Source organism: Urocitellus parryii, chromosome 13, assembly GCF_045843805.1.
Source record: "Urocitellus parryii isolate mUroPar1 chromosome 13, mUroPar1.hap1, whole genome shotgun sequence".
Classification (NCBI taxonomy): Eukaryota; Metazoa; Chordata; class Mammalia; order Rodentia; family Sciuridae; genus Urocitellus; species Urocitellus parryii.
The window spans coordinates 34964404-34977818 of record NC_135543.1 but is presented as its reverse complement, the minus strand read 5'-3'; the positions used below and the strand labels follow the sequence as shown (position 1 = coordinate 34977818).

The window sequence follows — 13415 nt, the reverse complement described above, 5'->3', positions numbered from 1 at the left end:
AAACAAAGGCCAAATGTTCTCCCTGATAAGTGGATGCTGATCTATAATGGAGTGGGAGAGATGGGAAGAATGGAGGAAATTTGATTGGGCAAAGGAGAGGGAGGTGAGGGAACATGGGTGTAGGAAAGATGGTGGAATGAGATGGATATCATTACCCTAGGTACATGTATGACTGCACATATGGTGCAACTCTACATTGTATACTACCGTAGCTATGAAAAGCTGTGCTCCATTTGTGTACAGTGAACCAAAATGCATTCTGCTGTCATGTGTAACTAATTAAAACAATTAAAAAAACTTCAATCTTAACTCTTAAGACCTTCGACTAATTGGATTAGACCCATCTACATTATGAAAGATAATCTGCTTTGCTTCAAGTGAACTGATTATAACCACATCTTTAAAATACTCTCACAGCAACATCTAGACTAGTGTTGTTTGACCAAACAACTGGGCATCATATTCACCCAGTTGACACATAAAATTAGCCACCACACTACCCTTGTTAACTGAATGTCTCTGGAGGGGATTGACAGGATCCATTTTGTATTTGTTAAAGTTCACTCTGGCTACTATGTGGAGGGGAACAGGAGTAAAATTTTAAAACTCTTGAGTCTATTGTGGTAGTATAGATAAGAGAAGGTAATGACTGGAACTCAAGGGTTGAAATGGGATACAAACAATCAATACTATAAATGTATTTAGGATGTAGAACCAACAAGTACTGAGGGGAGGTATCAAAAATGACTCTAAGGATCTTGGTTTCAGTAGTAGAGTGGATGAAAGATATTTTGTTTTGTTTTGTTTTGTTTTAATGGGAAAAAATAGAAGAGGAAGAAAATATAGCTATGAGAAAAGAGTTAAGTGTGGGGAAAGGTAAAGACTTAGACTTAAGAAATGTTATTTTAAATGCTTTGAAATACCCAAGTGGAGAAATCAAGTAAGTGATTAGATTTCGAAGCTTGGGCTAAAGATAGAAATTTGAGAACTGGCACAGAGATGCTATGTAATACTGAGATCTCAAAGAGAAAAGACCTCTGAGCTAAGTACACAGGAATGCCAGTATATTTAGGTTAGATAGAAGAACACCAAGCAAAGGCAATATCGTTGAGGGATGGCCCAAAGCAAGACGAAATGGAGGAGGTTGTAATGTCACGGAAACCAAGAGCAGAGAGACAAGTGTTTCCAGGAAGCAGACAGGGTCACTTCTATAGAATATGTGTGAGAGGTCAAAACAATTCAACTGTCCATTGGGTTTACCCAAAGAGGTTATTTTGTGACTCTTAAGAAGAACAGGTTCAGGAAAATGATCCAGAGAAAACCAGATTCAAGCAGTTGCAGACTGAATAAGGGTGAAAAACAGAGTTAATGCATGCTACTGCTTTAGAAAGCTTGCTATAAAGAGAAACAAGTTAGGGTGGAAGCTAATGGGTGTTGTGTTTTAAGAGATTTCTTTTTAATTTGTATTTTCAAAGTTTTCAAACACATGCAAAAAGTGGAGAGAATTTAATGGATCTATAGGTTTCACAGAGTTTCAAAAGTCTTCGGTTCTGCCATTCTTATAATCTTCCCCCAAACTTTTTTCTTTGATGAATATTTTAAATCAAATTCCAGATATCATACCATTTTCCCAAAAAATACTTCAGTATGTATTTCTAACAAGATTTTTTTAACTTATAACCATAATACCATTATTCCAACAAAGTAAAATTCCTTAATATTAACTACCTATTTATCTTCTCAGTTTTCCTTGTTTCAAAGTATATATTTGCCATTGCTATTGTTTGCATCACTATGTACCTATTGCATTTGGTTGATAGATCAAAAAAATTATTTTAATCTATTACCACTTTTTCTTCCTTTTTAATGTCATTTATTTGTTGAAATAACTAATCATTTGTCATAGAATTTCTGGTTCTTGGCTGGTTGTATCCTTGAGATGTCATTTAGACTATTCCTCTGTACTTTGAATTTCATGTAAATTGGCAATTAGAGCTAGTGATTTGATTAGGTTAAAGTTTAATTGTTCTAAGGCAAGAATCCTTCATAGGTGATGCTGTGTACTTTCTGTTGTAGCATATCAGGAAGAAGATAATTATTAGTTGTCCCTACTTTTAGTAGTTTTAAGATAAATCAGTGGACTTAGATGATGTCATCCTGATCCATCTATTATAAAGGTCCCCATCAACCTTTCACTTAATGGTTTTGGCAGCCATTGATGATTGTTGACTAGATCAGGGGTTGCAAAATGATGATTTTTTTTCTATTGTTGTTCCCCCTGAATTTATTAGCTGTAATTTCTTTCTAAGGAAGACCTTTAAGGACAGATATTTTTAAATATTAAAAGATATTAAAGCATGTTTGAACGCTGATGGTAATGATTCAGTTAAAAGAGAAAATGTGAATTTGAAGAGGGGATGATGGAATGATGAAGATCCTCCAAGAAGGTGCAGGGTGAAAAATAAGAACCTTGTTTCATTCTTCTACATAGGGATGTCCAGTTATCCTAGTACCATTTGTTAAAAAGGCTATCTTTTCTCCAACATGTTTTTGGCATTTTTCTTAAGTATCAGGAAAGCATGTTCTTAAAGCATGTTTTCAAATTAAGATCTTTATTGGAGTACTCCCTCTTTCAAAGAAAATGAAATAACAGGGATTGTATTTATCCTTCCACCATTTGAAATGACTAAAAACAACATATATGAAACTGTTTTTGCACATTGTACATTAAATGCACATGTCAGTTATCCCTGAAAGAGGAGAAACAAATGAAATTAGCAATACAGTGACACTCTTGGACAGCATCTCAGGAACTTCTGTGGAGCCAAAGCAGTTCATTGACTTAAGGAGGCAGAGTTGGAAATCTCAAGAGGCCAAAACTGCTGGTGTTTGCAGGACAGAGTACTAAATAGGAGAGAACTACAAAAAGAGAGTACTCTTGATATCTATACATAAAGTTGTTCAAAAAGCTAAAATTGGGAGGAGCATAGATAGTTAATTTAAAACAAGAAAAATTATTCAAGGTGTTTCTCCTTCACTCTTGATGGGTTGAGCACTGTTAGAGATTCAGTTCAGTGATACTGAGTCAGTACCAAGTCAGTGACCATGACTGGAGATTTCTCCTCTAGGAATAGTTTTATGTGGAACAATGACAGGCATGAATATTTTCAAAGAAGTTGACAGAACACTAATTCAGTACAACCTGAAGAGGAATCTGCTGAAATGAATTATAATTGGTGACAGAAAAATTATGGATACAAAAGAAAAAGGTTTAGACAGATTTACAAAGCTTGTGAAAATGTAAGGGATTTAAAGTTTATGGTTATTCTTTATGTTATTCATCAGCTTCTTTGAGGAAAAACATTTTAATTTACATTTGTTATTGAATCAGTAGTGTCAATGGTGAAATTTATTTGTTTTCATGGAATTAACCATCACTGGTTCCTTGAATTTTTGTGAGAAATAAAGGACAAATGTCATGACTTGTGACAGTCACAAGTGACATAGCAGTGGTAAAGTTCTTTTGTGATTTTTTTTTAAGTTCAGAATTAAGAATGAAATTTTTCTGAGAAAAAAAAGTTTCTTACAACTTAAAAATAAGCTTACTCTTGAAAATAAGCTTTTGCTTTAGACTTTAGTGTTTCTTAATGAATTCAACCTAAAATTGCAAGGCACATCGATGCTTATGTATAAACTTATACTGTGATAGTCATTTTCAATGACAGCTAACCTTACCTGAATCACAGGTAGTTTCATACTGTTTTATGTTCTTCTGTTGTCAGAAGTTGTCAGAAGTTTAAACAAGAAGTGAGACCCCTATTCTCCACAAACTGGCAGCAGACATATTTTCTGAGCTCAAACTACAGATTTGGGGCCTGAATATAAGGACAAAGGAAATTTCTCTATTGCAAATTCTATTTCACTGTGCAATTAAAACTTCTACCTAACTATCAATTGAAAGTGATTAATTTGCCATGTAATGACAAACTAAAAGGAACATCAGCAGAAAAATCTAGTATAATTCTACAAATGTTCACCTAAAATCTTATACTTATGTACTAATAACTATATTTGACATGAGCTATCTGTATGAAAAGACATTTTTCATAGATAAAATATATAAACTTCTTATTATAGTTCAGCATTAACAGGTGAACATTTTCAATTTGGATGGCAGTGATCATTAAGTTTGAACCCCAGATAAGAGAAATATTCTGCCCACTCTCCCCTAAATTTCCACTTTTCTCAGACCTAAATTTTTAAACTATGTATTTGATTATTATTCTTTAACATTTTGTCAACAAAAATGTTTTTTGTCGACATTTTTGTTGACAAAATGTTATGAAATATATTCTTTCCTTTATTAATTAAGCATATCTTTGTTGGGGCTGTAGCTCAGTGGCAGAGCTCTTGCCTAGTGCATATGTGAAGCACTGTGTTCGATCCTTAGCACCACATAAAAATAAAGGCTATCATCTACAACTACAAAAAATATTTTTTAATTATATCCTCTCATGAATTTGCCTCTTGTCCAGCAAAGCCTAAAATATGTACTACTTGGTCTTTTATGATTTTTTTGAATTCTGGTTCCCATTCTTAATTCTCACAGACTTTAAGAACTAAGATATAGAATTTATCACTACCTAGGGCCTATACTGTCTACTGGGTGAGACACATACAGGACTGATCCAAATAGCCTGAAAGTGCTTTTAAAATTTAACTGTTTAACAGTGCCTCAAAGAAGACAGGTTGAAATTTATCAATTCTGGTTGAACACAACAAAATCAACATTCTTCTTAGAATTTAAATAAAATCCAGAGTCTCGTAGCATGACATTAAAAATGTCCAGGATACAGTCCAGATTTACTCAGCATATGTAGAATATTGAACATCTCAGCTTACAAGGAAAAAGATAATCTATGAATGCCAAACCAAAGAATTCAGTAATACTGAAATACAGACAACTTTAAAGCAACTTGTAACTATGCTTCATGAAGTAAGGGCAAACATTCTTTAGATTGTATCAAAAGATATAAAGTTTTAGCATAGTAATAGAAGAGATAAAGAAGAATCAAATGCTTATTTTAGAACCAAAAACATAAAATAACTGAAATAAAAATTCACCGGATGGGCTCAAAAGCAAAATAAGAATGACAGAGAAAAAAGTCAGTGAGTATGTGGGTAAATCAATAGAGACTATCCACTCTGAACAACACAAAGGAAAATTAAAAAAAAAGAAAAGAAACAAAACCCCAGGGACCTGTGAAAGAATATCAGAAAGAGAAGAAAGAGCATTAAGTAGGGGGAAAAAAGCACTAGAAGAAAATTTCTCACATCTGGTGAAAGAAGATTTAAGAAGCTCAGCAAGTTCAAACAAGATAACTCAAAAGAAATCCATTCCAAACATCATAATTAAATGTCTGAAAATTAAAAAGTAGAAAAAATACTGGAAGTTGCCAGAGAAAATTGACAGCACATAGAAGAACAATGATTTGAATGACTGTGTTTCTCATCAGAAACCTGGGGAATAGAATGATGTACAATAGTTTTAAAGAGTTGAAAGAACTATCAAGCCAGTGAAAGTATCTTTGAGGAATAAAGGTGAATTAATTACATTCTCAGATGAAAAAAAAAAACTAAGAGAATCCATCATCCAGCAGACTTGCTGTAAAGAAATACTGAACTGTCCCTGTTCGAAGATGAAATGATTATCTATTTAGAAAGCCTATGGACTCTACACAAGCCTCTTAAAACTAAGCAAGTGTAGAAGGGTTGCAGGATAAAAGGCCAGCATACAAAATGTGATCATGTTCCTGTATACCAACAGTGAAAACTGGAAAGTGAAATTAATACCAATAGTAGCATTTACAATATTTCCAAATAGTTGAAACAGTCTACCTATAGGTAGTTTCATTCATAATAGCAATGAAAAGATTTAGAAAATTCCTAATAATAAGCCTAAAGGAAAATATAGAACCTCATTGAAAATATATTTCCTAGATAAAATGATTAAAATGACACATATTTATTTCTTCTCTTTTTTGAGATAACAACAAAATGAGAGTAAAATAAGTTCTTGAGTAGCTAATCAAAAATAAAATATTCCTAAGAAGTACAGATGGATTAAGTTCTTTAAAAAAAAAATGTAGATGGACAGCATTTATTTTTGTATGTGTTACCAAGGATTGATCCCAGTGCCTCACTCATGCTATGCAAGTGCTCTGCCACTGAGCCCCAGCCCCAGCCCTGGATTAAGTTCTTCACTGTAAAAGGAGAAAAGCATGAGTACTGAAAGACTTGCAAATTTGATAGTGTTGAAACAGTGTCTCTTTGATGGCCTCTACTTTCCCTGAAGTGGGAAGCAAGGCCATCTGTTTAGGATAAATAGTGAAAAGTGGAAATACAGAATAAAAAAAATGTTTAACACTCACTTAAAGTTAGTATATGGAGTACATTTTGAGCATTGACTGAAGGAATAAGAGATATGCTTTATTACATTTCAAAAGACTTTGAGTTTAATTAAGTACTCTTTAATAGGGAATTGGTTAAAGACACTAAAGTGTATCCAGAAGATGAAATAATCTGAAATCATTAAAAATAATGTAAAATATTGCTATGGAAAAATAGTCCCAACATATTAAGTGGAAAAGTAATTTATAGAAACTGTGTAGAAGAAATTATGGATGAAAAATACTTTTCATAATGTTTGAAATACATTATGAATTTCTCAAAGACTATTTGTCCAAAGATTTTAAAAGTTGCCTAGGGAAGAAACTACTAAAACTTAAACCATGAGACTGCTCATTTCTTCAACAAATATGTAACACCTGCCTTGCAACAGATACCTTTACTTCTCACTAGAGATAGCAGCAATAAACAAAATAATTACCCTACCCTTATGAAGCCCACTATACTAGTAAGGGAGATAGGCAATTAATATTAAATAAATATTTGTATAAAGATATATGCACATAACATTCTAAATAATACTGAGTGATATAAAGAAAGTTAAATACCATAAATCAGTAACTTGACTATCAAGTGATAGTTATTTTGGATAAAGTGACTAATGAAGGCCTTCTTTGAGAAGGTGACATTTAAATAAAAACATTAATGGACAGACAGAATAATCACAATTTAAAAGAACTGCCTAAGCAGAAGGTACAACACAAGCCAAGGCTCAGAGGTAATAATCAAGGGCAATAGCAGGTTTTTAATCTGAGTAAGTGGATTGATGGAGACTAGAATTTGCAGAAAAAAAATAAGAGTTCTGTTTTGGGTAGCTTGAGATGTCTTTTATACATCTAAGTTGAGATATGAGTAGCAGTTGAGTATGAGTCTGGAACTCAGGGGCAAGGTCAATGTTATGCCTAAACATTTGGAAATTATTGACCTATAGATATTAAGAAAGGCCACAAGAGTAGACAGGATCACTTAGATATGAGAGCTAAGGATTGAGTCCCGGGACATTCCATCAATTAAAAGGCAAGAAAGGTGTTGGTGATCTAGAATAGCAGTCAGAGAAGGTCTACTAAAATCACAAAAGATCAAAAAAGGAGTGGGAGAGGGGAACTCCGGAATCATGGTTAGCTTCCCATGGAGTACAGCCTATGGAATAGACCATGAAATCAGTTACTTATGTCCAGGCTATTCTTGTACATCATCTCAGACTAGCCCTTTCTTAAGATGGGAGCATGAGGACAAGTCAAATCAGCAAAGGCTACTACATCTTGGGTTTTATCACATAGATCTTTCTAGCTCAGAGGCAAAGAAAACTAGAAAGAGCTCTAGGAGAATAGAATTAATGTCTCCACAGCCTGGTCAGAATAGGATTGGTAAAGCAGATGAGATAAGCCTTCCGCTTATCACTGTTCACAATGAAGCTGTTGAAGTCAGCCTCTGTGCCCAGGAAACTCACAAGGCTGGCTCTGTGAGGAACAGAAGCAACATAGTTAATGCTCATGGCTAAGATAGGCCAGGTGTTTCAAAGAGGGTTATTTTATGGATCTGAATAAATGATATATCCCTTTAAATTCTTCAAACATCAAACACTTTCAGCAGGGTAAGACCAAAACTGATCAACGTTATAGCTGCCTATCACATATCACCTCAATAAACTAAAGCACACTGCTCACAGAACATAATCTGATAAAGACACTGTTCTTTTCTGATGTTTAGTGCAAAATTCCATAGAAATTCATTTTCATTTTCCTTTATGTCATATGTAATTCTTGTGTTAAATTGGGTGATTTTCAAACTTTCCTTTTTAAAATAAGGTTTGTTGCTTTTTAATCTTCCAAATTATTTGGTCTCTTCTGATAGTAAAAGTATGGTCAATACACTTAGTAAATGAAATAAACTAAAGGTAGAACTGAAATCTAAGCCCTGCCTACCACAGACTTTCTGATTCTTCTCCCACAGTGTAATCCATGGTTAAATGTTGCTTCTAGAGAAATGGAATTTTTATGGTAACCGCAGGACCATACAGATAAGCATTTGTACTTTAGATGAATTTTGCAGGAAACATAGCCTGATTACAACTAATTGTACTATTTTAACTAAAATATAGTTGGACACAAACATTTTCTCCTTTTACTTTGGTTATACTTTTTATTTATCATGGTGAAAAGATTGCGAACACACTAATCTGGGAAGTCAAGAGGTATTTTCCTAAAAACCCCTTGGCTCTGCCAATGACTTGCACCATGACTCCATTTCATGTCTACCTCTCTGGACCTTAGTTTTCTCATCTGTAAAATAAGAAAATTATTACAAATTATGTTCAAGACCCATTTCTCATGGGGTAGGCATTGCTAGTGTTTGCCAATACCCAATTTCCTTCCCCTTTTGGTAGACACATGACTGGTTCTGACCAATCAGATATGACAGGAAGCATTATATCAATTCCAGGTGATGGAAAACCTACATATTAATTCCTCAGTCTCTCTGCCCTGCCAAGACGGTAGAGAAGCCCATATGTTCCAGGGGATAGATCCACTGTCTGCCTGGACTTTCTTTGCAATAAGTTGTATCATTACTGTTATTGTGATTACTTTTCCCATTCCATAGTCTGTCCTCATAAGTTAGAAAGTAATGTTAGGGGTCAGCAGAAGAGCTTACAAGGCAGCAGGGACCTTTTTTTTTTGAAGTCCTTCTGGTGTTTTCCATCCCTGAAGTTCCCCCAAGGAAGCCTCTTACACATGATATGACCTGTGTAAGATGGGCTTGCCCTAGACAGCCCACCTCTCCTGGGCTTCTTGTATTCTAATGTTCTAATAGTCTGATCATTTGCTGACTGAGTTGTGTGTCTTACAGGTATGAGACATCTCTGTTGGATTTGGTTCAGTCTCTGAGTCCAAATTCTGCTCTCAAACCTCAGCCCCACACCTCCAAAGAACCCGTGGCCTGGAATCGCAGTGCTTTTCGACTCAGTTCTCAAAAGTCAACCTGGAAGAAGATGGGGGCATGCAGGACCCCTGAAGACCTGGAAGAGAATCAAATTCTGGAAGATATATTTTTCATTTGACTCCAAAGCACATGCTACAAAATTTGTGGGTTTCTTCACCTACCAATCTAGGATGTTAAATTATTTCATTGCAAAGTGTTGTATCTCTCCTTTTATAGGAACCTGTCTCACTGGCATCTTGTTGTATATTGAATATAGAAATCTTTCTAACAACCCACAGTGTTTTGGATCAGACCAATCAGTAGAAACACACTAAAGGGAGGTAGGCCAGGGGATGGTATCTTTTCTAAGCCAAACAGAGATTAAAAAGGTAGGGTACTTTCTACATGAGAGACACCATTGCATAGCCAACATCATTTCAAGAGTATTCCCTCCTCAAGCTTCTGCTAGAAAAGTTGATTCTCTTTTGTACATGAGGAAAATCTTTCCACTCTAAGGTCCCTCAAATATAAAAGCAGCCCTTTGTAACAAGCAATTTCAGAAAGATTTTTTTTTTTACCTTCTTCATCCTTTTCTCTCACCACCACCTCTATCTAAGTATGGTCAATAAATTCTGAAGTTGGAGCTGGTACCCCTACCATCACAAGTAACACTGGGGACCAAGTGTCAGTCAGTCTTAGTAGTCATCAGCCTGGTGGCTGCCAGTCCCATTACCAAAAGGCTTAGTGGGCTAGAACTTGTATTAAGCCACCCAGCCAATCCTTGGAATTGGAATTTAATCCAAGAAGCATTAAATCATATATTTACCTGGGGAAATCAAGTGGACAGACAAGTCTGAAACACTTTTCCTATTAATGTTCAGGTACCCCTTCAGTTTCCCAGGATGAATATAAGCAAGCTCTAGGAATTTCCTGTTGACCTAAGTGTGAAGTTTGTTCATCCATTACTTGTGCTCTTGTGAACTTGCCATGGTTATATCTAAGGAAGATGGCACTAAAGGGAGAATGGCATCCAGCTGCTGCAGGCTGATTAGCTTCCTCTAGCCCTCTCTTGCCCTCCAAGAAGATGAAAGACCCCCAGTTGGACCAGGCCCTGCATGTGCTCAGTCTACAAAATCCATGCGGAGCAGCCTCCTTGGCTAATTATAGCTACTCCCTTGAAAAGTTGAAAATCAGTGCAGATTCCAATTTCCTTTTAAAGTTCACCCCTATAAAAGTAACCAAATCAGTCTTGTCCCATTTCAAAAAGCCTTTGGAATACTGAGCTTTCTTTGGTGTGACAGAAATGGGTAGTTGGCAAACTGAGAAGCCCTCAGACATTTTCTCAAAGTTAAGTTTCCAGAACTATCATTTCCCTGCCCCATGTGTCAAGACCAGCTCAAGTGTACCTTTTTCCATTAGATCAGCCTAAATACAGTCACCTGTTTTGAACCCTGGTGTCCTTACTATTCTCTGCAGTGAGAGAATCCAGAGGATCAAGGAAAGAATTATTATTTCTGTAAGAGGCTTGCTTACCTTTAGAAGAATCATAATCACAAAAGGCTTTTTTGAGTCACATGCCAGTGAATGGAGTTTAATTGCTTTTTAACCTCCCCTAAATGGGAAACTTGAAGAGAAAAAGATGGATTTTCAGCAGAGCATCAATCAAGACAGTTGTCTTATGCCAAGTCCCCCCGCCAGCTGCTTTTCTCTATCCTGTAGACGTTTTATTGGTGTTGGTGTAAGGATTATAGGATGTGGATTTGTATAGAATCTAATATCTCCATGACTAATTCATAATATATGTTAACATTTTAATCTGATTTAAATCTACTTTGAAGTATATATGCAGAAACTTGAGGCTTATCTAATTGCAGACTATCCTACTGAGAGAGGGTCTAGAACAACAGAACCTTCCCTCCTCCAGTTTGTCTCCCAATAGTGGCTGGTTGGATATTGCTTTCAGCCTCTCACTGTTTCCCCAAAGCAAGACTGGATATTTATTGAGGGTGCTACATGTAGTGCTTCCACATTGTCCACCCCGGTACCCACCACCCCATGAGAGAAAAACCAATCAGTGTCTGTAAAATGGAAAAGGACAGAGCAAGTCCATTAAAACTCCCTAAGGCCCAAAGTGCTTGGGTTAGAAAGTCAAAGTTAATCAAGGAAAAAGGTTTTGCTGATGTCAGCCTTCAGGAGGCACATTTGTGTTGATCCAAACCCAATCCCCATAGTGGAACTTATTCAGAGCACCCCGAATGTCATGAGGAGAGAAGAACCCTCTCCCCGTGTGGAGCCATTCTTTTTACTTGGCTCTCTGCTTCTAGCACCAAGTTCATCCTGGAGATTTGCTGGCCAGAGACTGTGGGAAGGAGGGGAGCCCTAAGGGAGCAGAGCTGGGTGCAGTCTGCTAAGAAAGGTAGAGGCTCTGTCAGACTCCTCTCAGCTCACACTTTATCCTCAACTCAGTGTGTGTTATTTTAATGTAGGCAAATGTTTATAAATATATGGAATTATAAGCTAATAAATTATCTCTGTGGCTGTTTTCCCCATGTGGTTTTAATACTCAATTATCTCCTTCAACATCCCTCATCAGATCAGTGGTCTACAGCTTGAAAGCAAGAACTGAGCCCCAGGTTAACAAAATATTTTCCTCAGTACTTGATAAAGCAACAGGAGCTTGTGGTCAAGCAGAAGAAAGGAAATTGTGTGCCATGTCATCACATTGACACCAAGCCTCCTATGGGTTCCATGGTTGCTGGATTCAATCTATACACATCTTTAAGACTCTTTTATGTGCCTATACCCATAGCTGCTCAGCAAGGAAGAATGTCACAGCACTTAGAGACAGGAGACATAGTCCTTCCTAAGTTAGCTTTATATGCTGGAAGAACGGGTGTGAGGGTTTGTGTGCTCGGAATGCCTGGTTCTGAGTTCAGACTCATGGATGCAGCTGGACAGCCAAAGACCCTGTCATGCCTCCATCCCTCAGAAGCAGAGATGGGAAGAGCAGAATCATCACTCAGCCAGCTCTGAAGCTGAAAATGAAATACATGAAGTTTTCCCCTATTCTCATAAGGTTACCCTTGAGTCTAGTGACAAAACTGGAATGAGTGATCTTAATGCTCAGATGAATGACTTGGCATCCAGAAGACCAACTTCATAGATGAAAGACCAGTTACATGCTTTCGTGGAGTTGCTGTTCAAGCAACAGTTCCTCAGCCCCTAGGGTTCCATTGCTCCATTTGGAAGTGCAACCTTTTAACCTCTCAGGCTTCACCTCATAGCTCATTTTCCTTCCCTGTCACCTCCACTACACACATAGACATACACAGAAGTGGTAGCATCTTGCCTTAATCCATTTGTGCCAAAGCTGTATAATTTGTAAAGAGCAGAAATTTATTTCTCACAGTTCTAGAGGCTGGGAAGTCTAGGATCAAGACACTGAGCAGTTCCCTTGTCTGGTGAAGTTGCACCCTGCAGAAGGGCAGAAGGCTGTGTCTTCTGAAGAAAGGGGAATGGAGGGGATGGAGAAACTCGAAAGTCTACAGGGTTTCTCTTTGGGATGATGAAAATTGTCCTAACCTTGTGATGATGGTGGCATAACTTAATGCTCTAAAGATGGCTAAAGTATATATTTTAAATCAGTATATGTATAAAATGTATTATGTCTCATAAAACCAAAAGAAGAAAAGGAGGGAAGAAGAAAGGGAAAAATGAAAAAAACTATTCATGGCCTTGATGGCTGGCTGGCTAGGAGTGCTGGAAAGTCAGGGGTAAAATCAAGTTGGGAAGTCCAGAGAGGTTGTCTCTGGTTGGCATGCCTGATTGAAGAGCAAGATAGTGATACCACTTGAAGACTATTTTTTGAGGACCTTAATCCCACTGAGGATTGCCTAAATGACCTCTCTAAGCCTCCACCTCTCAATGTCATCACTTTAGCAACTCCTGAACTTTGGAGAAGATACAAACTAGGTAGAAAATGCTGCTAGCCTTTTCTGCCTGTCTCCACCATCAATCTATCATGTTCT

General features: G+C 36.7%; 1 protein-coding gene across 5 annotated transcripts in view; it reads left to right on the top strand.

Moving 5' to 3' along the window:
* The window catches only part of Kiaa1328 (KIAA1328 ortholog), a 257338-nt gene extending 245451 nt beyond the window's left edge, over positions 1-11887 (top strand). For all 5 annotated transcript variants that reach the window (XM_026400047.2, XM_026400048.2, XM_026400050.2 and 2 more), the window contains one exon: positions 9316-11887. In XM_026400047.2, coding sequence (XP_026255832.1) covers positions 9316-9526 — 211 coding nt within the window. In that variant the 3' untranslated portion in view covers positions 9527-11887. The remainder of the gene's footprint in view (positions 1-9315) is intronic.
* Positions 11888-13415: the final 1528 nt, after the last annotated feature.